The sequence below is a fragment of the Lupinus angustifolius genome, chromosome LG16, assembly GCF_001865875.1.
Source record: "Lupinus angustifolius cultivar Tanjil chromosome LG16, LupAngTanjil_v1.0, whole genome shotgun sequence".
NCBI lineage: Eukaryota > Viridiplantae > Streptophyta > Magnoliopsida > Fabales > Fabaceae > Lupinus > Lupinus angustifolius.
This window is the reverse complement of record NC_032024.1, coordinates 16215386-16240799: the sequence shown is the minus strand read 5'-3', so window position 1 is coordinate 16240799 and position 25414 is coordinate 16215386. Positions and strand designations below refer to the sequence as shown.

General features: G+C 32.1%; 4 protein-coding genes across 5 annotated transcripts in view; all 4 read left to right on the top strand.

The window, feature by feature from the left end:
* On the top strand, positions 4026-6302 carry LOC109329606 (pectinesterase-like). Its single transcript, XM_019563298.1, has 2 exons — positions 4026-5047; positions 5512-6302. The coding sequence occupies exons 1-2, from the start codon at positions 4042-4044 to the stop codon at positions 6201-6203; spliced, it is 1698 nt and encodes a 565-aa protein (XP_019418843.1). The 5' UTR covers positions 4026-4041; the 3' UTR covers positions 6204-6302.
* The window catches only part of LOC109329607 (bifunctional epoxide hydrolase 2), a 23836-nt gene continuing 10063 nt past the window's right edge, over positions 11642-25414 (top strand). The window contains exons 1-3 of one of the 2 annotated variants that reach the window (XM_019563300.1): positions 11642-12179; positions 13796-14037; positions 14709-15001. In XM_019563300.1, the coding sequence (XP_019418845.1) occupies positions 11715-12179; positions 13796-14037; positions 14709-14967 (966 nt within the window). In that variant the 5' untranslated portion in view covers positions 11642-11714 and the 3' untranslated portion in view covers positions 14968-15001. Of the gene's footprint in view, positions 12180-13795; positions 14038-14708; positions 15017-25414 lie in introns of those variants that run through there. The other variant, XM_019563301.1, reaches the window with a different exon arrangement.
* On the top strand, positions 16952-20767 carry LOC109329604 (exocyst complex component SEC15B-like). The gene is made up of 2 exons (XM_019563296.1): positions 16952-18040; positions 19231-20767. The coding sequence occupies exons 1-2, from the start codon at positions 17036-17038 to the stop codon at positions 20647-20649; spliced, it is 2424 nt and encodes an 807-aa protein (XP_019418841.1). The 5' UTR covers positions 16952-17035; the 3' UTR covers positions 20650-20767.
* The window catches only part of LOC109329609 (U3 small nucleolar RNA-associated protein 14 homolog A-like), a 24143-nt gene continuing 23422 nt past the window's right edge, over positions 24694-25414 (top strand). Inside the window, 1 exon segment of the mRNA XM_019563303.1 lies at positions 24694-25084. Within this exon segment, the coding sequence (XP_019418848.1) occupies positions 24722-25084 (363 nt within the window). The 5' untranslated portion in view covers positions 24694-24721.

The following is a 25414-nucleotide window of genomic DNA, read 5'->3' as shown; positions in this document are numbered from 1 at the left end:
ATTAACAAGGGTTGCTCTATTGATTAGATAAAGCTGGACTGGTATATATGGACTCTATATCACTTAAAGAAATAAAAATGGATTAAAATTGTAGGAATCCAAATTATTGTTTAACCTATATTTATCAGGTTATGTTAACAAGTATATTATAGGCTACGAATAAATAATAAGTCAATTTTGAAATTTCAACCCCAACATTACTTAATATGTTAAATGTGTTAATTTCAAGCCCAATTTTGAAATTTCCAATATAAAATTATTCTTTTTATTTCCTTAAAATTCTATGATACTTCTTAACAAATCCCATTTTATCGGAACAATAGATAATTGTGATAGATATTCCTAGAAAAGTATTCAATATATATAAACTAAAATATATTATAACTACATGACATAATTTTTATTTACTCATTTTGCTCTTATAATTAATAATTATTGCAATATTTTTCCATACAATAAAAAATATAAATGAAGGTTAGAGGAAGTTATATCCACTAAATATTTCAAATTATGAATACAATTTTTAAAAATATCACAATTCATTTTCATCAAAAAATTATAATATCATATATAAAAAAGTGATATAATTCTCTAAAATAAAATATATAAAAAATTAATGTTCAAAACTAAAAAGTAAAAAATGTAGATCGGCAGACACGAAGTAACTGACGACATGCTAGTACCTATAATAACAAGAGAGTAAGATTAGATGTATGATATTTAAAAAACTCCACTACCTATATTTTATCACAAGTGCCACCCATATACCAACTGTGTTGGCGTCGTTGATTATTAAATTATTATTATTAATTCATTATGTCAATATTATATATTATACATGCACATTGCCATACTTGACCACTATATAATACAATGATATCATATCTTTGTCAAATAAACGTTGAAAGGCTTATATTTTAAACTATTTTTAATAAAATATTTAAAAAAATCAAATTATTTTTTATTATCATATTCACTACTAGATTCTATAATATGGATCTGAACTAGTAAATGATAACCATCAAATAAGAATAAACATTATTTTATGTGATTATGTTTACCGTCAATAAAAAATAATTATTTATTAAAAATGTAAATTAAAAAATAAGTTATTGAAATCTTTAATATCATGGTTGTTTTTTATTGGTGATAAGAAAAGGAGAAACAAAATTATGTGTTCTAATATATAAAATAAGAGTATAATATCTATATATTATGAGTGTTATAATTTATATATAGTCAGTACATTATCAATTATTTATATTACTTATATTTATGAATTAGATTTAATGATGATTAAATATTAATAAGAAATAATGTACTTTGTTTATAAGCAAAGAAAATTGTATTAAATAATCACAAGGGATAAAAAAATTAAAATGGAAAAGAAATACAAGCATCCTTAATGCACACTCTAGGATCTGTACACCAAGAAAGGAAAGAAAAAGCTGGTTTTTCAAAAATGATGTCCAGATCATATAAAAAGTGTTCATTCATATATTTTTCCCTAAAAATAAATAATATTATGCAATATTATTTGCATATTTTCACCTTTACACAAACCTAACTATTTAACACATATAGAACACATATTTTATTCCATAAAATATGTCATTTCATGTGTTATAACGGTAAGTGATCAAACAAATAATTATTTATTATTAGATAAAGTGATATATATTATTAGATAAAAGATATTTTCTCGTCTGCAAGTGACTGCATCTCTAAAATTTCATAATATATCCTGCTGGTAATGCAGACTCCTGTATGCTAGCCACGTATCAACATCTGGTAGGCCAATGCAAATTCCTTCAAGTTCACTTTTTTTAAAAAGATTCTGTAATGCATATTTTGTGGATGTTTTATCAAGTTGGCTTCAAAAAAGAATCTGTAATGCATTTTCTGTAGATGGTTTAAATTATGGTTACTACTTTGATAAAGTTATATTACTTATACAACAACCATTGAAAATTGCAGGAAAATATGAGTGATTGGATAATATATTATTATAAACATTCTAGAACCATAATATTATAGCGACAATAAAAATTAAGAGTATAATTTAAAATATTCATCCACTATTCTAATAAGACAAAACTCAATCTATGGGTTTTACTTGAAGTTATTTTTAATAAAATACTTTAAAAATTATCAAAACTCATCCTTTATTATCATATTACACCATATTCTCTCTAATATGGAGCAGAACTTGCAGTTGGCAACTAATATCATACAAGTTTAGTAGAGGTGAATATGAGCTAATCTTAGATGCTCATCTGGTTTAGCCTAATTATGCTCGAGTTCGAATATGGTCAATTTTCATCGTGTCTAGGGCTGAGTTCAAAGTTTAAAAATTAGATTCAGTCAATATTTAGGGTTGTATATGGGACAAGCATGATCTGACTCTGACACGTCCCATAATTATTCACTTATTATGTTTGTATATGTCTCTATTCAATTATTTCAATTATGTATAGAGGAATTATATCTATTTGGTTGAAAGTATCATTGATTCTATATTTTTTCATCATATATACATGATTAACGATATATATACACATATCATTTCATATGTTAAATTACTTTAGAATAATAAATAATATTAAGAAGACTTTACCCAAAATATGTATGTATTATATTTAACCGGATCGAGTTCGAGTTCATAGACTGATCTGATAGACATTTGGGGTCGGATTAACTTCAGGCTTAGAGCAGGGTTCAGGTTCAAAAAAATAAATAAATCAATATTTAAGATCGGATAAAAGACAAGCCTTACTCGATCTACCATGATCCAAACTCACCCTACCAGTTGGTTGTCAAATAAAAAATAAACAGAAATCTTTTATATAAGACTATTTTAAGTTATTATATTTATTACGAATAAGAAATAATTACTTCATTTCAGAATGTTTAATGATGTGATTGTTTTTAAAAGATTATGTTAGATAAAATCTAGACAAAACTATGTCTTCTAATTTATACCAATAAATATTCTCATGGAATATTTGCATATCTTTAGGATTACACAAACCCGACCGATCTACTACCTGACTAGCTACTTCTCTAAAATTTCATAATAGGCAGCTGGTAGGCGAATGCTAATTACTTCCACATGACTTTTTTTAAATACTTTAATTTTTAGTGCCTTATATCTCCTAATCTTTTTAAATTGTGGTTTCTATTTTGATTAAGGCTATATTGTATTTGCAATAACAATAGAAAATTGAAGCAGATATAAGAATAATGGTCGATCTCTTGTTACAAAGTATGTCTCAAATCATGTTTTATATCCAGTGTTGTTAGAACTGGATCGGACGGTCTGATCGGACTTGAAAAGACTCTGGTTTGCCATCTTAATCGAATGAGAGTTGGACCGCTTTGAACCAGAAAAAATCCGGTCCGATCATGTTAAACCCGGTTAAACCGAATTAACCCGGGAAGTAAACCGGACGGCTCACTTAAAAATAAAATAAATGGGACAATGTTCTAATATTTTGTTTTACTACGGTCCAAAAAAGATAAACATATATTATTTCAATATAATTATACATAATTATTAATTATATAAAGTTTTACATTTATATATAACTATATATTTATAAATAAAAATTATTAATTATGTACGAAATCATTTAAACCAATTAAATCTAATACGGGATCTCTGCCGGTTTAACATCCGGCTCGGGTTTCACAATACTGCCTAACCAATGATATTGAACCAACAAGAGAAAATTAACAAATTTTTAACTTTTTTAATTAATATAAACCAATCATAATTTACCCCATGGTTTAGAACAAAGCATAGGTTAGTGTTACAAGGCATGTGATATCATTTATTGAGGACACTCCAAAAAACCAACCACAATATTACAAAGACTATAAAGATTATGGAGTGAAACTTAAAATACTCAACAATCATTAATAAGACAAAACTCAAACTTCTTCCTTGCCTATATAAGAAGCTCAAGCATCCTTGAATTCCATGTCCACAAATCCATCCTTACAATTACAACTAACACTAATTCCTTGGTCCAAAAATCAATGGCTTTCAAGAACTTCCTCATTGCTACATTTTGTGTTTTATTTTTACTTTCCATCTTTACATCATTATCCATAGCTGATAACTATGCAAAACCCACTCCACCAGAAACTATTTGTCAATCCACAACACACCCTTCTTATTGCAAAACCATGCTTGCTAATCAAAATGGAACCATATATGACTATGGTCGCATTTCTGTTAGAAAATCATTGTCCCATTCCCTTAAGTTCTATAACTTATTGGATTCATATCTTCAAGATAAGTCATATTTGTCACAACCTACAATTAGTGTTCTTGATGATTGTAGATTCCTTGCTGAACTAAGTTATGATTACTTATCAAACACACATAACCATGTTGATAAAGCTAATGATAATAATCTTCCAAACTCTCAAACAGAAGATCTACAAACCCTTCTTAGTGCAGTTTTGACAAATCAACAAACTTGTTTAGATGGCTTAACAACCACAGATTCTGATCAGAGAGTGAAGAAACATCTTTCTTCTTCGCTTTCTGATGATACCATGCTTCATAGTGTCTCTCTTTCTTTGTTCATGAAGGGTTGGGTTCCAAATAAGAAAACACCAACAACATTGGAAAACAAAAATGGAAGACATTTGGGTTTTCAAAATGGTCGTTTACCATTGAAGATGTCAAACCGAGTACGGGAAATTTATGATAATGGTAGAGGCCATGGAAGAAAGTTACTTCAAACTGTGGATGATATTGAAAGCGTAGAGGTGAGTGACATTGTTGTTGTTAGTCAAGATGGAAGTGGAAACTTCACTACAATCAATGATGCTGTAGCAGTTGCACCAAATAACACAGATGCTGGTAATGGATACTTTGTCATTTTCATCACTGAAGGTGTATATAAAGAATACGTATCTATTGCAAAAAACAAGAAGAACTTGATGATAATTGGAGAGGGAATCAATCGTACAATTATCACAGGTGATCATAATGTCGTTGATGGTTTTACAACATTCAACTCGGCAACATTTGGTAAGCAAAAACATTACACACAAATTATCATGTTGATGCCCTAAATTATGTTACCAAAATTAACTTATCAAGCATATATATTAGTGTTTTGAATTGCTTACCCACAAACAATTGCAGACACAATATTATGATTTTGGGAGTCTCTGTAGTAGCACCACAATCGCAATTGTGGTAAACATATCCGAAATGTATATGTGATGACCGTAATTTAGAGCACTGTCAAGGTTTTAAATAGCGGTTGTAGTTTCGAAAACTTCCAAAACTTTGATGTTTCGTACAATTGTGAGCATATACAGTCGATGCAGACGCAATCATGGTCGTAATCCATTTGTAGCTTCTCCTAAAACCTTAACTTGTGGTTGTTTGTAGTGTATGCAGACCCAGATTTAAAACATTGTTAAGACTCATTATATATATGATATATTTGAAGACCATCTTCTGAATTGTTTCAAATTTAATTGCAGCTGTTGTAGCACAAGGGTTTGTTGCAGTTAACATAACATTTCGTAATACTGCTGGACCAAGCAAGCACCAAGCAGTAGCAGTAAGAAATGGAGCAGATTTATCAACCTTTTACAGTTGTAGTTTTGAAGGATATCAAGATACTTTATATACTCATTCTCTAAGACAATTCTATAGTGAATGTGATATATATGGCACAGTAGACTTCATATTTGGAAATGCTGCTGTTGTTTTTCAAAGTTGTAACTTATTTCCTCGCTTACCCATGAATGGACAATTCAATGCTATCACTGCACAAGGTCGTACAGACCCAAATCAAAACACAGGAACTTCAATACACAATGCTATTATTAAAGCTTCTAATGATTTGGCTCCAATGATTAGTAGTGTGAAAACATACCTTGGGAGGCCATGGAAGGAGTATTCAAGAACAGTTTATTTGCAATCATTTATGGATAATTTGATAGAACCTATTGGTTGGCATGAATGGAATGGAGATTTTGCATTAAGTACTTTGTTCTATGGAGAGTACAATAACACAGGACCTGGTTCTAACACTACAAATAGAGTGACTTGGCAGGGTTATCAGGTTATGAACACTAATGATGCAGCTAATTTTACTGTGTCTAGTTTTTTGGATGGAGATGTTTGGTTACCTCAAACTGGGGTACCATTCTTGAGTGAATTGATGTAGAGAAAGAAAGTTAGAAGGTGATTATATAATATGTGTAAAGTTGCTCTATAATTCTTTAATATCAAGCATGAGTTTCTTTATTGTATTAAACAATAAATGAATTGTGCATTACTGTTCTATTACAAAGGTTTTCATTCAAGTTATTATTAATAATATTTTCATTAATTATTTATTTCTCTTCTCTCTCACTTTTTAATTATTAATTTGTTTGTTACATTTTCATAAGATTATTTCGACAGTTTCATGTGATTTAATTATGTGTTAAAGATCCCTCGTTTATGGTTGTCTTCTTCCTTACGGCATCATTGCTCTTCACCTTCTCTGTCTTAGCCTTTTTCCTGAACTAGTGTTGTTTCCCGTTTGGTCCTTTATTTTACCTTTTGGGCTTTGCTTTACAGAAAGCCCAATTCTATTTTTAGCCATTTGGTTGTTAGTTTTAGCTTTTTTAGTTTAGTTAGTTATAGAATTGTTATTTTTCTCTCTTTTTGGCAACAAGGATTAGCATTAATATACATCAATCCTGCCCTTTGTATTCACCAAGTTCTCCAATATCCCAATTAAATTTTCACTGAAGTTATTCATTTCTCTTTTCTCCATGGTTTCATTGCAAACTAACATGGTATGATAGCAATCATTGCTCTGATCACCATCTCTTCTTCCCTTCTGTTTTTCCTTTTCTCCTACTTCTTCCTCTTCTCCCCTCTATCTCTTGCAACCTTCTCATTCGTCAAGATGATCACATCCAACCTTGATCACAACATAAATCCCCAAAATCCATTCTTCCTTCATCCTAGTGAAAGCTCATCCCTTGTCCTTGTTACCCCTCTCCTTGATGGAAAGAACTATCACTTATGGTCAAGAACCTTCAATCTTGCATTAGACTCCAAAAATAAAATCGGTTTCATTGATGGAAGTTTAAAGTAACCAAGAAAGGAGGATCCGATGTTTGGCCCCTAGAAAAGATGCAATATAATGGTATTGTCATGGATCCAATAGTGAAGTCAATCCAAGACTTGCAAGAACGGTACTCTCAGGAAAATATGTTTAGGATGGCAGTGTTACAACAAGAATCTTATCAACTAGATCAAGGTAATCTTTTGATATCTGAGTTTTATACCAAACTTAAGACCCTATGCGATGAAATAGATAATTTCAGACCCATCAACGACTGTATATGCATTGTGCCTTGCTCATGTGGAGTAATTGAGTCAGTAAAACAGTACAAAGAACAAGATTATGTAATCATATTCTTGATGGGATTAAATGAGTAATTTGCTCAAGTTCGTTCACAAGTAATGATGATTGAACCCTTACCCTCTATAAACAAAGCCTTCTCTATGGTTGTTCAACAAGAAAAACAATAAAATAACCTCATCCCCTCAAACCTCAACCAAGACAGCAAAATTTTGTCCATCAATTCCAGACAAGAAACCCAAAAGAACACTAATGCTGGAAATAATGCCACTTTTAGAAATAGAGGTGGTTATGATTATAAGGGAAGAGGTGGTTATGGTTATAAGAGAAGAGATGGTAGATCAAGCACAAGAAACCTAAACAACAAGTTTTGTACCCATTGTAAAAGGACAAATCATACAAGTGAAACATGCTTCTTAAAACATGGTTATCCCCCTGGATACCAATCTAATAATCCCTCTAGGATGGCAAATCACACTGCTTTCTTTCCACTAGACAAAGAAGAAAATGTTGTCCCTGATGCTCAATCAAGTTCTCACCAACAAGGCCAGTAAAAGATATTCACAGAGCAACAGGTCAATGACATATTAGAAATGCTCAATCAATCAAAAGGTGAAAAGGATCATGCTGCTAATTCTGTAATCAACACACCTCTACCAAATCCAGGTAATTCTGCATCTTAATGACTCCTAGACATTGGAGCCACATATCATATTTCCTTTACAATGAGTAGTTTCCAAACCTTCAAAACTATGGCTCCAATGTTCATAATATTATCTACTGATGTCAAGGTCTCTACTAATATCACTGGAATAGTAAAATTAAGCAAGACCATCACATTGCATAATGTTCTGTTTGGTCCTCAATTTCATCTCAACCTTATTTCTCTCAATAAATTGATTCATTACATGAACATTATATGTCTTGCATGAGGAACTCCTTTTGAGTTGTTCATCCTAATGCATTGCAAAAAAATATTAGATAATTAATTATTAAATTAGTCTTCAAAGAAAAATGACAATAACTAAAACACTCAAAGAATCTGTCCATCAACTAAAACAAAAAGATGAAAAGTCATCATGTTAATTTTACGTTAAGATGAATTTCTTCTTTGAATGATTTAAGATTTAGTTGGAGGCTAATATTTTGTTTGAAGAAATAAGTTGGTGAACATTCTATTACAGGCTTATTGTAATATCTACATTGCATAGAATATTGATATAAAATTTTTAATTTATGTATTTATAATTTTTCTTTTTAATTTAGTGGCATTTTTTCATTAAATTAAGACATAAAAGTGGGATAAAAAGTGAGACAAAATTTGGTACATATAATCTCCCTCAATATCCATCCTTCACATATTTATTGGGTGGCCCACCATGAAAATATGTAACCCAATTGCTACGTCAATACATGAAAATATGCAATCCAATTGTTACGCCTATAGTATATCATCACTCTAGCATCTTAAAAGTCCCAAAGAAAAATGCAAATATTCTCTAGTTCTCTTCTCCCCTCTCCCACTCTTCTTTTATCAATTCTTCTATATTTAATTATACCTTGTGACCAATAAGGTGTTTATCTAATGACATAAGAACCTAGCTTGATCTCCAGACAAACTAAAAAGTTAATAGTTCAATTTCTATGAGCAACACTTGTTAGAAGAGACAATCACAAAAATATTTGGTTGTATATTTTTAATTGTCATTATATAAATATCAAACTCATAATTTGTATATTCCTATCGATTTATTTATAATAAGATATGTAATTGGCAAAATTTTGACATACTAAACTTGGACTAAATTTTGATATACAAAAATGGACTAAATTTTGATATACAAAAATGGACTAAATTCACCAAATTGGCAAAATAGGGAATTAAAACCATAATTTGTTTATTCTCCTTGAACAGGTTAATCCAACTGGTGTAATTGAGAATTGGGTACCTAATTGATACAACTCATTCCATGGGGAACTAAATACCTTAATGATCCAGCTGAGAATTGGGTATTTTATTAGTATGAGCTGCTCATTTGATCGATCATATATTAATAATACAAACTAGTTTGGTTAGATCGTTTAAGCATTAAATTAGTGATCTGACTTGGTTGGTTGAGACATTTAAAAAACATAACAACATTGTTTTAAGCAGGGGTGACGATGGACTAGGTAAGGTTTGTCTCTTACCCAACCATAAATGTTAATCAGATCATTTTTGAATTCGGACACGTTCCTAAACTCGAAATTAACCCGACCATAAATATCGACCAGGTCAGCCTATGAGCATGAACTCGATCCTAGACTCGATTAAATATAATGCATACATCTTTTAGATAAAGTCTTCTCAATATTATTTATTATTATGAATATAGTTTGACATATGAAATGATGTATATATATATTGTTAATAAGGTATATATGATGAAAAATTTAGAGAATCAATGTTGTTTTCGACCAAGGATATGTCATTACTCTATATATAATTGAATAAAGACACATACAAACATGATGAGAGAGTAACCAAAGAACGGGTTCAGGTCGACTCATGTTTGTTCTCTATCCGACCTTGAATATTAACTAGGTTTAAATTTTAAACTTGAATCCACCCTAAATCCAGTAAGACCTAACTCTATTTGTGTTTGATTATGATCGGGTCAAGCCGAATGAGTGAGTATGTTCAGATCCTAATTACCCATAGTTTTAAGAGGGGAAATATGGTGTTTTCAACTTATGCCTAGATATGTATGTTAGTCAGTTAATTTATTCTTTATTAACTTATATTTAACAAAACAATTAATTGAGTTTTAAATTTACTCATTTAATTTTCTTAAAGCATATAATTTATGATGTTTAATTTTAACTTATTTGTGAAATCTTTGAGCGTTGTACTAAAACCTTGATTATTGATTGTTTAGTTAAACATTTGTGGGATGACATTACTTTTAAATCTGGAATATAAAATTATTAAATAATAGAGTAAATTACATTAATACTTCTGAGTTTTAATGAAATTATATAAACTATCTCTTACTTTTTTACACCTACACAAACATTTCCTAATTTTTATACTTTCGTTATATTGATCACCCCTGCATAGAAATAAATGTAATATTTTAAACAAAAAATGTGATAAATGCAATTAAGTTAATTAAAATATGATATATTGTAGAGACAAATCCAAATAATATATGAGTCAATATTTCTTTATTATTTTTGGTTCGTTACACTATATTATAAGAGCGATTTAAATATTATTTCTTTAGAATCGTTGATGCATTTTGTAACAAAAAATAATAAAGATACATTAATTTGTATATTATTTAGACTTGTCTACACAATATATCATGTTTTGTTTAACTTAATTGCATTTATCACATTTTATGTTTAAAATATTATACTTGTTTTTTATGAATGGGTAGTCAGTGTAATGAAAGTATAAAAACTATCAGAGGTTTGTGAGGTTTGTGTAGCTATAGAAAAGTGAGAGGTGATTTATATAATGTCACTAAAACTCATTGGGTGTCAGAGTAATTTACTCTAAATAATATTAGTTTCTATTATCTTTTTTTTTAATGTAAATTGGATTAACCGTCCTACAAGAGACCCAATGATTTAACCATCCAACTAATAACCTATACAAATTTAATAACACGTATTAAAATTATATTTGATTTTTTTATTATTTTCTAAAGTAAATTACACGAAACACTCTATAAGTTTTAATGAAATTATATAAATTACTCATTCATTTTTTAAACTTACACAAATCACATATAGTTCTAGACATATATTTCATGTATAATTTCTTAAACAAAAAATGGTGACTAGTGTAGTTAAGTTCAACAAAATATGGTATATTATGAAAACAAGTCCAAGTAGTACAAAAGTGAATGCATATTCATTGTTTTAGTTACCTATAATATAGTATACAGTGATTTAGACATTTATTTAAAATTATTGACGTAGTTTGTAATGAACAGAAAATAATGAACAGACATTGACTCTTATATTATTTGAACTTGTATTTACACTACATCATATTTTATTTAACTTAAATACAATCATTAACATTTTTTTTATTCAAGAAATTATATATGCATATAATTAAGAGTAATTTAAGTTTTAAAAAAATAGATAATTTATATAATTTTATTAAAACCTGAAGATGTTTGTGTAATTTTATTTTATTTTTACTAATAAAAAACCTAACACCCAGTTAGAAGAAAGAAACCAAATGCTCTTTCACTCACTCTTGAAAGTCAATAGCTGAGAATCCTCAAACAGAAGCAGATACTGAAAAAGCGAAGAAAAGAAATGGAGAAAATAGAGCACACAACAGTAGCCACAAATGGAATAAAAATGCACGTTGCATCAATCGGTTCAGGCCCAGTAATCCTCTTCCTCCACGGTTTCCCTGAGCTTTGGTATTCCTGGCGCCACCAACTCCTCTCTCTCTCCGCCCTCGGCTACCGCGCCATCGCTCCCGATCTTCGCGGCTACGGCGACACCGATGCTCCGCCTTCTGCTTCCTCTTACTCCGCCGTCCACATCGTCGGCGATGTTGTCGGACTCCTCGATGCTCTTGGTATTGAGCAGGTTTTCTTGGTGGGCCATGACTGGGGAGCTAGCATCGCGTGGTATGTTAGCTTGTTGAGGCCCGATCGTGTGAAAGCGTTGGTGAATTTGAGTGTTACGTTTAGGCCCAGAAACCCTAGGAGAAAGCCCGTTGAAAGCTTGCGGGCTTTGATGGGTGATGATTATTATATGTGCAGGTTTCAGGTAAGTGAGAATTATTCAGTTAAATGTCATTTTGATCCATGTGATTATGATATGATATTATCGGTCAACTTGGTTCCTGACGATGTACTTTTGTTGGTAACTGGATTGACCGAAGGACTTAAGTATACGAGAAGAGTCAGTCTAACTCAAAAGACTAGTTTATTATAGACTTAAGTTACCCTGAGTTTGTTACGCTACCCTACTACTAAAAACACCAACAATATACGAAGTTGAAGATTAAATTGACAATTTTGTAAACTAGAAGACTAATTTAATTGATGATGTCAATTGTATGGATCAAATTGATGATTTAATTATGAGGGGATCCACCTACTCCATGATTAAGTTAAAAAAACATATGCCACATCTTAGCTATCATTCTATGAAATTCTAACGGTTCACGTGATTTGAATTAGTCAGATCTGAACATTAGTTTTTCATAGAATAGATGACTAAGAGGTGGAATAAAAATTTTTTAGCTTACTGCTGAAATAAGTGGATCCCCTCCCTTTAATTATTGTTGCCGCGCTTTGAGTAAACTGTTGTTTGTCTTAGCTGTCCTCGATAACCATAGAATCTGTTTGACGTTTATTTCACCTGAGGGTAAGATTATGTACAGTTATCCTCTGGATCTGTGGTCCTTTTTTGAAATTTATTTTGGTGAAATTAACTTCTTCATCATTCAAATCTCAAAAATTCACATTTGTTGTAGGTAATTAGATATCTTCCATCACTTTAGTAGTTTTATGCATCCCATTCAGCTGACATTCACATAAATGGAGTATGGCATTAATGTTTATTTTTTAAAAAGACTCTTCAATAGAGTGATAGACATGTCCACCAAACATATGAGAAGTCAAAACTGACTTTTAAAACGAGTTCTTATATAAATCTTGTGCACCTAAACCAAAATCATTAGCGATGACACATGAATAATTCTTGTTCTATTCACTACTGTACTAATAATGCATCACTGGTTTAGTACTCTTAAATTACATATTACATTTGCTTTATACAAGAATCTCTCTATTTTTAATTTTTTGTCTTAGCTCGTAGTGTGTAGAATGTTCTTTTTATTAATAATGCATCATTGTTTTAGACAAGTACATGGTCTGCTTAGGTGAGTTAATCTTCACTTTCATTCCGATAATACATTAAAACTCTATGGTAAGTAGAAGGATCCAAGTTCATACATATAATGCTTGACTCTTGTATAATTTTTTCTTCCTTGAACAGCAAAGCAATGTCTGTAGTGGTCTAATGAATTGGACATATGTGGTTAATCTGTATTTGCTTTTGAAGAATTGGTCTTTACAGCAGTGCGAATGACACATCGATCTGTAATGGTCTAATGAATGTGGACATATGTGGTTAATCTGTATTTGCTTTTGAACATCGATAAGAATTCTTCCTCTCTACTATTTTGAGCGCCTGAAAATGATAATTGCTTCCTTGCACAAGCTTCTGAATCAATTTGAGTTACATGGAACAGTACTTGTCAAATTCAATGTTTTACGAATTCCATAGACATATATGATGTATGGTAATCGATAGTTCCAAACATATATACGTCAAGTTAATATCTAGTATTCGGTTGTTGATTGGTTGCCCTACAGAAACCTGGGGAAGCTGAAGAAGAGTTTGCCCGTGTTGGTACTGCAAAAATATTGAAGACATTTCTTACATTGCGTGATCCACGCCCACTTCGTGTGCCTAAGGAGATAGGATTTGAGGGATTAGCTAACATTTCTAATACTTTACCCTCATGGCTGTCTGAAGAAGATATCAATTATTATGCAAGTAAGTTTGACCAGAAAGGCTTCACAGGAGGACTAAACTACTATCGTGCTCTCGACCTGTAAGTTTCATCTAGTTTCGTTGTGGTAAACATTGCTATACATATTGAATTGAAACCCACTATTTGTATGTGAAACTCTTGGTTCTAGTTGAGTTAATTTTTTCTTGTTGCAAAATGTTACCAAAAATCAATTCTACCACCGGAGAACTATGTTTTTTGTTTCTCAAATTTCTCATCCTTGTTTTCCTTGTCTTTCCCAAGCCTCTTACATTGGAACAAATACAAAAGTATATGCTGAATGCTGATTGAGTAAAAAAAATTCCTCATGATTAATATTTAATAGAACATTTATCATGACAAAAGTAAGTCATATTTTGGAACAGCAACTTGAAACAAACCTGCTCTGTTTTATGTCTCTATCAATTAACGAAGTTCAGAATGGAAGTTTTAATTACGAAAAAAAAAACGGCCCAGTGCATGAGGCAAACACCTGGTGGGGTTTGATAGTTGAGGAAGGTCATGCAGCTTTACCCTCACATATAAAGAAGTTGTTTCCAAGATCGCATGATCTCAGATCACAAGACAGACAAACTTATTTTTACATTGATGCTAACCTTCTCGAATGAAAGTTTTAATTGCAAAGAGATAATACTATTCCTAAGTTTTGCTTATTTATTTTATTTTGTTGAAGGATGTAGATGTATAATCAGGTAAATTTGTTATATCTGCAGAACCTGGGAGGTCACAGCACCATGGACTGGAGTACAGATCAAAGTACCTGTGAAGTTCATAGTGGGGGACCTAGACATTACATATAACACTCCAGGTGTTAAGGAGTATATACATGGAGGTGGGTTTAAGAGAGATGTGCCATACTTGCAAGAACTGGTTGTAATGGAAGGAGTAGGTCACTTCATAAATGAAGAAAAACCAGCAGAGATCAGTGCACACATATATGACTTCATCAAGAAATTTAAATCTGCATTATAATTCACAAGTATACTGTGTAAGAGTCATAAATAATATAGATTTGAGCTTGTATGAGTGTCAAGTCTTGCACAATTTATCTTATTTTTTAATTTGGCTTACATAGTCTAACTATATTGCTGTAACTAATATCTCACCTGTTTCCTTTATGGCATAGCTAATGAGTCATTCCCAAATGGCAGATTTCCTCAAATTATTTTGTTAGAATATATGTTACTTGGTCTTATATGGTCACAAGCTTCTTGAGCTTGCTAGTTGTGGTAAGAATTTATAGAATTGCTTGCACCAGTGGTTCTAAACATGTGAGGTTTGTTTCGGGACTTAAGAACATGAGGAGAACTCAATTGAAAAAATTAGTCCATTAGGTGGGAGAGTCTCATGATTTAAGTATCACATTGAATTTGTTATTCTACCCAATGTGGAACTTCTAACATTGTTGTCTCCCTTTAAAAGTCGATGTTCATGATGACTTTCAGTTTATTGACACTGACTCGATGATAGTCTTTTCTCTCTTGACAACTTCAATAGCCTATCACTATTCAGTAATACCTTAATCTAACCTATGAGTAGTTTTTTTGCGGCACAACTCTCAATAAAAGTATCATTTGTTACAACTTAAGCATATGAAAGAGTCCAATTCAAAAGAGTAGTCTAATAAGTGAGAGAGTCTTATTGTTTAAATACCACATTTAGTTTGTTATTCTACTCAATATTAGACTCATAGATTTTTTATTACATGTGATTATATTTATAAGATTTTTATAGGTAATTTGATGTGAAGTAAGGAAAATGGTTAATATAATTAAATTTGTCAATTATTATATATATATTTCTAAAAAAGTTCATTCTCATTAATGTTCTATCTCCACTCCATTAATAACTTTATTTTTTGGGTCAATAAATATGAGGATACTTTGGTAAGATGCATACAATTTTGAAAATGATCATGTAAAAAGGGCCAAAAAATTATAATCTCCAAATGATCTTATAATAAGTATAGAGGCTACTAATATGTTAGTAGCTTACATCTCTAGGTTTTCTTTTGGCACAGGAAATTGTTTGTAAAGAAGGTTCAGATTGGAACCTCCTATTACTCATGTCCTACTTATTACTATATAGGTTAGAGTAATTTTATTGTGATATGGTAGTTTACTAATTATATTATATACCAGTCAATATATATAATAAATTTATAAATATAATACGTTATTTAAATTTATGAAAATTTACATTTATTTATCAATTTTGATGATATTTGTTATTGTGACTGATTTAGTTGTAGGTGTAATATAGTTGTTAGAGACGCTAGTATCAAGATCAATTTTCCAAGGTGAAGAGGGTGGTCGCAAGGAATGGAGTGTAGGAGGTTGTGGGTTCGAGTCCCACCATCAACATAAAATAGGAGTTATAAGGTGGTTAGATGGTAGGGGTGTAGAAGGTTGAGGGTAGAGTCTCACCCATAATGAAATACTAACATACTAACAACTAATATACTAACAATTGCCGACAAAAAAAGAGATCAATTTTTCAATTAAGGTAAGATATATGATGAAAACATATTCCTCTAAATCTCCAACAAAAATAAATTTATTATATTTTGGTGGATCACATGATTTTGTAGGAAATGGATATCCCATTTTTATTTAATGGTAGTCAAGGAAAAATAAATCAAGGATTGTGCATGTGACTTTGACCATGACTATGTAAAAAAGTCTTCTCTATCTTTTATTATAAATGTTAAAGGATTCTATATAAAAAAGTATGATAATCCATAATTAACTAATTTAGCATTCTAATTAAATACATTCCTAAAGTACCTATATTTTATTCATAAATTTCAAATATAAATATAAAAGTCATTTTGTTATTATTTATTTATTAAAATAATTCATTATACTTAACAATTTTCCTCTTTACTTAATCACTAATATTCCCTCACAATAACAATTAGGGGAGTTGAATTCTGATGACTCCTGCTATAGTGTCTGAAAATTAAGAATTTCTGATTTTTTCTTTAATCCCTAAATCTCTTCCTTCTGTTTCTAAAACATAAAAAATAAAAAAAAACACCATGCAATCTTCCAAATTCCCTCGCCGGAAAGTTGTTCCGATGATCGGCGACGGCGACAACTCCGGCGACAAATTGGAGCAACTCCTCATCTACTCCGCCATCTGCAACAACGAAGACTTAGGCCCCTTCATCAGAAAAGTCTTCATCTCCGGCAAGCCGGAAACCCTAATCCACCATCTCCGCCACTTCGCTCGAACGAAAGAATCCGAGATTGAAGAAATGTGCAAAGAACACTACCAAGACTTCATCGTCGCCGTCGACGACCTCCGATCACTTCTCTCCGACGTCGATTACATCAAATACTCACTCTCCGATTCAAATTCCAAGTTCCAATCCGTCGCTCTCCCTCTCCTCTCTTCCCTAGACTCCTTCGTCGAAACGCGAAACGTGTCAAAGAACCTCAACCGCGCAATCGAATCGGTCAAAACGTGTGTTCAGTTAACGGAACTGTGCTCACGCGCTAACCGTCACCTCTTGAGTGATAACTACTACATGGCGCTGAAGTGCGTTGATACGCTCGAGAAGGAGTATTTGGATAAAACGCCGTCGTTTACGCTTAAACGAATGCTAGAGAAGAAGATTCCAGAAATTCGGTTACACATAGAGAGGAAAGTGAATAAAGAATTCGGTGACTGGTTGGTTGATATTCGAGCCGTGACTCGAAATTTGGGGCAGTTAGCGATTGGTCAAGCTTTGGCAGCAAGGCAGAGAGAAGAAGATCTCAGAATGAAGCAGCGGCAAGCGGAGGAGCAGAGTAGGCTTAGCTTGAGGGATTGCATTTATGCCTTGGAGGAAGAGGATGATGATGATGATGATGAAATCGGCGCCGGCGGCGGAATTGGAGAGGATGGATATGGTAATAATGGTGGTGCTGGTGGAATTCTTGGATTTGATTTGACTCCATTGTACAGAGCTTACCATATTAATCAGACTTTAGGGTTAGTAGATGGGTTTAAGAAGTATTATTTTGAGAACAGGAAGCTTCAGCTGACTTCAGATTTTCAGGTACTGTTCATGACCCTGTGAGAATTTTTGTGGGAGATTGCTGATAGTGAATGAATGAACGAATCATACATTGTTGAGTCCCTTAAGTTAAGGGTGTAATTCTGTAAATTTGTAAATGAATTGAGCTATTCCTGATCAAGTTTGTTTGTTTAGCAGCTCAAACTTCAATTATTTAAATGAATCCAGCTTTATATTTTTTAGGATTGATATCAGTAGCTTTCTGATAGCTCGCCTCTAGGTAGTCAAACGCGGATAGCGGTCGACCTTGAAAATACCATGACAGGATAGCAGGTAGCGGGATGGCCACTATAGCCAAGGGAAATATAATACACATAATTTATACCTTACACGTATAAATACTCAAAAATACTAAAATACACCAAATTAAAGACACATTCATAGATTGTAATCAAAATTAATAGCAGAAACATTTGTAACGTATAATGAAAATAAGTAATAGCTTCTAGGGCTTCAATATAATAGACCAAGCCTCTAAGGCTTCAAAAAATATGTGATCATATAAGGCCTCAATATAAATATACCAAGTTCTAAGTAAGACTTGAAAAAAATAAGATTAAGCCTCTAATGGCTAGGAGTAGTGGGTGTGGCCGTTTGAGGGTGAGATGAGGTGATGGCTGTACAAAGTGAGCTCTTGAAGTGGGCATGTGGGAGGTTGAGAAGTTCAGATGAATAGAGTGAGGGAAGTGGGTATGCTAGAAAGCTAAGAATGTGGCTGGAAATCACCACCAGTGATCGTAGAAGGCAGAGCTTGTTTCAGTTCAGTGTGAGGTGAAGAAACTTCAAATGGCACATGGGGCTTTAGCGTTTTAAGAGTGAGGGAGAGAAGGGGAGGGTGAAACTACTAAATACACTAAAGAAACTCGATAAACAATCAATCAAACTTGTGTTTTTTAGCTAAATCATAGTTGCATGGTTCCCTCATTTTGCCCGTGTACTGCGCACCGGGTTCTGATTATCACGTACTAGGTTCCACTTAAAGAAAGTCTTGTAATAATAATATAAAAAGTGATAAACCACATAGAATTGTGCTAAACAAACTACCTCAAAGTTGAAGTTATGGTCAATTGTTTAATGAGGTCAAGCATGTATTCCTTAAAAAAAGTGTAATATTATATTTATTTGGCAATTCTAATATATTTATGATTATCTTATTTACTTCGGACTTTCAGGTATCATCATTGACCCCTTTTCTTGAGTCCCATCAAGCTTTTTTTGCTCAAATTGCGGGTTTCTTTGTAGTGGAAGATAGGGTTTTGAGGACTGGTGGTGGTTTGATATCGAAAGTGGAAGTTGACGATTTGTGGGAGATTGCTGTTGGTAAAATGTGTTCTGTTTTAGAGGACCAGTTTTCTGGAATGCAAACTGCAAATCATCTTTTGCTCATTAAGGACAATGTCAGTCTTTTAGGTATAACCCTGCGCAGATTTGGGTACCCAATTGATGCGTTGCTTGATGTTTTGAACAAACATAGGGATAAGTACCATGAGCTGCTGTTGTCAGATTGTCAGATGCATATCACTGAGGCCCTTGCTGCTGATAAGTTTGACCAGATGTTGATGAAGAAGGAGTACGAGTATTCCATGAATGTGCTTTCTTTCCAAATACAAACGTCAGATATTGTGCCTGCTTTTCCTTATCTAGCACCATTTTCGTCAACAGTACCAGAATGTTGTCGCATTGTGCGGTCATTCATTGAGGATTCTGTCAGTTTCATGTCATATGGCGGGCAGCTTGAGTTCTATGAAGTTGTGAAGAAATATTTGGACAGGCTTTTGAATGAGGATTTAGATGAAGCATTGTTCAGGCTTATTAACGCATCAGTTCATGGTGTCAACCAGGCGATGCAAGTAGCAGCAAATATGGCCGTATTGGAGCGTGCATGTGATTTTTTCTATTGCCATGCTGCAAAGCTTTCAGGTGTTCCCTTGAGAATGGTGGAGAGAAGCAGGAAGCAGTTCCCTTTGAGAAAAGCTCGTGATGCTGTCGAAGAGATGCTCTCTGGGTTACTCAAAGCCAAAGTTGATGGATTTATGACCTTGATTGAGAATATAAATTGGATGACCGATGAGCCATCTCAGAGTGGAAATGAATATGTGAATGAGGTCATAATGTATTTGGAAATTTTGGTTTCAACTGCTCCAGCTCAAGTCCTTAAAAGAGTTCTGCAGCGTGTTCTTTCTCACATATCAGAGAAGATAGTTGGGACTTTAGCTAGTGATTCTGTTAAGAAGTTTACTGTAAATGCTATTACCATAATTGATGTGGATATCCATCTCTTGGAATCATTTGCAGAAAGTCAGGCCCCTCTTTTCCCAGACGGGGATGTCGATCAGTTGAAAACAGCACTCGCCGAGTCAAGGCAGATGGTTAATTTGCTACTGAGCAATCATCCCGAAAACTTCCTGAATCCAGTGATCAGGGAGAGAAGCTACAATACTTTAGACCGGAAGAAGGTGGTGTCTATTTCAGAAAAGTTGAGGGATTCTTCGGATGGGCTCTTTGGAACCTTCAGTACTCATGGACCTAAGCAGAATCAAAAAATGAAATTACTGGATGAATTGATAAACATCCTTAAGGATGCTAACTGATTAAGCTTATAGCTGAATGTAAGGTCCTTCAGCTTATTTTATTTTCTTGTTCTGTATTTACTTTCATTTTGAGTTGGTGAATTATTTAATAAAAAGTATGATAAATTTATTTGATTAAGGCTACCCTATATCTGTCTTTCATTTACAATTATATATCTTCTAATATCTTTTCATTGTTATGTTTCTCTTTCTTTCCCTCCAAAATTCAACTCACAAACGGATCAGTTTGTGAGTAAGTTTTTAGAGGGTAATGGAAGGAAGATAAATATTTGGGAGAACCATTAAATATATTTATGAAATGACTCTAAAGCTTTTTTTTCCTTCATTTTTTTCAAAACTAATCTCGCAAACAAACTCCTAGTTGTTTGATTGAGAAATTAGCATGGGGTTACTTTTCAGCTATGTGTTTCATGACTGTGGACCTACTTTACTTAAGGATCATATCCTAGGATCTGTACCTCTAATACGAAAACAGTCTTAAAGATAAAAGGCCACGGTTAAGGATGGAAAGAAACCAAGAAAAAATCATCATTAACACCTTGTGACTCGGGTAAGTTTTACTTGCAATTGTTAGGAATCGAGTCCTTTAGTTGTTACTCCCTCTGGGGAAGACTTTACCTAGCTACTAACTCAACCAGAAGATGCATAAACTATTATGTACCAAAAATAATATAAAATTAACCATTAAATAAAAAGAAAATATCAAGAAATCAATTTATAGCATTTTATTTGACATAAGAATGAATAACTGAACAAGAGTTATAATTCATTTTCCTTGCAATCTTTTATCACTAACTACTACCTAGTTTTCTGTAATTTGCTATACATGCTTTGATGTCATGAACAATTTTGGGACATAGTTCTGTGCAACCGAAAATGACCCTTTGGTGTCATTTCTATCCCAAGGGGTTGTCCTAGCAGTAGAGGCATGTGATATTGGATAGGTGCATTCGATTCCAGCTATGCCACTTTCTTATGGTTAGGTAAGATTACACTTTTTCGATTGTGGTGATTGCCCAACCCTCTCCTTGTTCCGCCCGCAGGCCTATTTGGACTTTGCCTACCCTTTCTATCGATGAACAGGCAAAGTCGACTAACCAACTCACCAACCAATAGCACACACATTCTACAATTTGTCTATCTCTGTCAAAGTGAGGATCATATTAAGCGAGTATCTTGACCTTCCATTCTGAATTGTCACTCCCTAATTTTATTGAAATTTTGGAAGAAAACTAATTTGGATAGATAATTCAAGCATTTGGGGAACTTCATGAATGGGTATGAGATGTATGAAATGCTTGACATTTTTGTATTGTTTTTGAAACTAGTAATATTAGGATGACCAAAAGGTCAAATGTTTGATTCCTGATAACGACATTTGTTGTGAGGGATAGTCATGCACCCGAAAATGATTAGTTACTTACCCAAAGGGTGAGAGGATAACCTTGGTAATACAAAAAAAAACTTATCAAACTACCTTCAAATCTTCTCACCTTGTAACATTACTAGTTTTGAATACTTTTCTGTTTCACGATGCCATGGATTGAGCCATTGAGGAATAGAATATGAATTTGATGAATGGAGCTATTCACTATAGCTCTTATAACAAATCAAGAGTTTGGTAATCCAACTTCAATATTGCAAAACTTAATGTAGATTTTTTGATGTTTTTAATGTAACTTTTAGATTACCTTAATGTGCTCTGTTATGAATTAGGATGTTGAGTAATTTTGAAATACTGACACAAACAGAGCCTCTTGATGATTTTCGTCTATATTACCAAAGGAGACACCAGCAGTATATGCCTTACCCAATCATGCATGCTATATTTACTAGGAAAGTATTTGGTAAAGGTCTAGTTTTTAATAAAGAGTTTAATATTTATACATATTATCCCATAAAGTATTTTCTTATATTTTTATTACATTCAAGAAAATCAATAACTATTAATATATAACTTAATAAACTAAAAAACTCTTACATTATTAATTTTGATTTTTTTTATATTAACTTAATTTTTCAAAGATTCTTTAACCAACCCAAATTCCATGAAACATCAAATGGATATCAGAATTGCCATGTAGGATGTTGAAGTATCACATTAGTGTTAAATTACACAATCTACTATCTTATCATTAATGAAAGAGAACATTGCATGCTACATGCTAAATCGATTTACATTGACTTACTCTAGTTGGACTTATTTTCTTCATTATTTTTTTCTCTCTCCAACTCTTCCATTTCTCATACTTCAAACTTCATTCTACATGTCTACTCTCTTCCACAATCTTATTCAAGCTTTCTTCTTTCACCACCAAGCGAATGGATTCATGTTATGAATATAATTTTTTATTTTGAGAATTTTACCTATAATATGTTCAATCAAATATATTATTCTAAAGCTTCTATGTTTGTGTCTAAAAATTAAATATTTTTTCATCTTCTTCAACATTTAGTGACTTGCCCTAAAAAGGTAAGGTTAAGTTTTTTGTGGGTATTTGAAAGAATAAAAATTATTATATCATAACACTGATTTCAAACTTCTAATATTATTTATGTCCCTCAATCTAATTAGGTGTGTCAAGTTCAATTTTTATGAGTATTTGAAGAAGTAAATATTTTTATATCATTCACTCTACCTTCTTTATTTGAAAATAAAATATATTTTCACCTTCAACCTCGTATGACAATGTGATTATTATTTTGCTTCGTAATTATTTTGGACATTTTACATCTAATAGGTGAAGATATTCTTATTGGATTTATGGGATTTGATCCTATTAATCATATTCTTATCAAATATGCTACCATTTGCATATTTACATTCAATATTGCAAGGTTTTAGTTATAAATGACATTTTCAACCTTATCTAAACATGAGATTATTTTAGTCATTGTTTTTTGTATGTAATTTTATTTGCTTCGTAATTATATTGGGCATTTTGCATATAATATGTTCAAGATATTCTTATTAACTTTATTGGCATTGATTCTATTAATCATATTGATATCAAAATATGATTCTATTTGTACGTTGCAATGTTTCACTTATAAATATTATTTACAACCTTATGTTTTGGTGACCCAGTCGGAAGCATAATAGATTGTTGACGATAATATGTTTTTCCGATTATATCCCAAAAGTGATTAAATATTAAAAAAAATACTAAAGAGATATTGAAAATATAATAAAAGGATAATGAAAAAGATATTTAAAAAATAAAATAATTGCTAAAAATATTAAAATGTTGTTCATTTATTCATTACAAAATTTAACACATTTCATTATAAAAAAATGATTAGTTGATAACCGTTTGGACTCCAACAATATAAATCAACATAAACTAAGTAAATTTTTTTTTATTAAGTTGGGTTGTCAAAGTACTAAAAAATCTAATCTAACCAGGCCATTAGATTCCTATTCATATGCTAACTAGTTTTATGGGACTCTTAATTTATTATTATTTGTTTAGGACTTTATGGTTAATATTTTTAATTTAATATAGAGGAAATTACATTGATACTCGCTGAGTTCTAGTAAAATTATACAAATCACCTCTCACTTTTCTACACATACACAAATCTCCCATAATTTTTATACTTTTCATCACACTGATCACTCATGCATAAGAAATAAGTGTAATCTTTTAAACAAGTCTAAATAATATACAAATCAATGCATCTTTATTATTTTTTGTTACAAAATGCATCAATAATTCTAAAGAAATATTGTTTTATAATATAGTGTAACAAACCAAAAATAATGAAGAAATATTGACTCATATATTATTTTGGATCTGTCTCCACAATATATCATGTTTTGTTTAACTTAATTACATTTATCACACTTTTTGTTTAAAATATTATACTTATTTTCTATACAGAGGTGATGAGTGTAATGAAAAAAATTTAGAGGGTGCGAGTGTAATTTAGTTTTTAATCTATTTAATGTTTTAATGTGTAAAAAGGAAGTAGGGTTTTAGATTTTTAGGTTTGTCTCTAACCAGTTACTACCACTTCTCTTCACACTCTCCTCTCTCTACTGTGAAACCTCCAAACACGCGCGCGCACCATGGCACAAACAAAGAAGCCAAAATCTAGAGATGTAGCAAGCCACGGAAGAGAGAAAACAAAACCAAATTTCGATTCGAAGAATCTCAAATCCTTCAAATCCAAAACTCATCGCAAGAAATCTGGTCCTCATTTACCTTCATCCCTTAAAAAAGAGGTTGAACGTTTAAACCCTAATACGAACTCTTTTGGTAGCGATGAGTCTGATTATGAAGATGGAGAACGAGAAATTTTGGTTAAGGATTTGTATGAGTACGAAGAAGAACAGGCTGAGGAAGAATCGAAGAAGAACAAGCGTTATGATGCTGGTTCTGTTGATAAACTTGAATATGAACTCCCCGATGATCTTTCCGATGACTTCAAGGTGAGTGTGTTTCTGCCTTTGTAGTATTTATTTTGTTGTAAATTAATTTGCAAAATTTAGAGTTTTTTAATTAATTTGTATATGTTAATTTAGAGTTTTTTAATTAATTTGGAGAAGGAATTAGGGATGTGAGTGTTTTAAGTAGATCTGGAGGAGGAGGAAGTGAAGTTGTTGATGTTGTTGTTGTTATTGTTAGAGTCTTCGGATTGGAATCGGAAAGAGGTGGTGGATTTAGGGTTTGGGGAGGAGGAGGAGAAGGAGGGGGGGCTGGTGGAGGTGGAAAAGTAGATGGAGAGAGCATATGGTAGGATAACATTATGATACATAGGT

Coding starts and splice junctions, on each gene's coding strand:
- LOC109329606 (XM_019563298.1), top strand. CDS start 4,042: ATGGCTTTCAAGAACTTCCTCATTGCTACATTTTGTGTTTTATTTTTA. Junction 5,048..5,511: donor ATTCAACTCGGCAACATTTG/GTAAGCAAAAAC, acceptor ATTTAATTGCAG/CTGTTGTAGCACAAGGGTTT.
- LOC109329604 (XM_019563296.1), top strand. CDS start 17,036: ATGCAATCTTCCAAATTCCCTCGCCGGAAAGTTGTTCCGATGATCGGC. Junction 18,041..19,230: donor AGCTGACTTCAGATTTTCAG/GTACTGTTCATG, acceptor TCGGACTTTCAG/GTATCATCATTGACCCCTTT.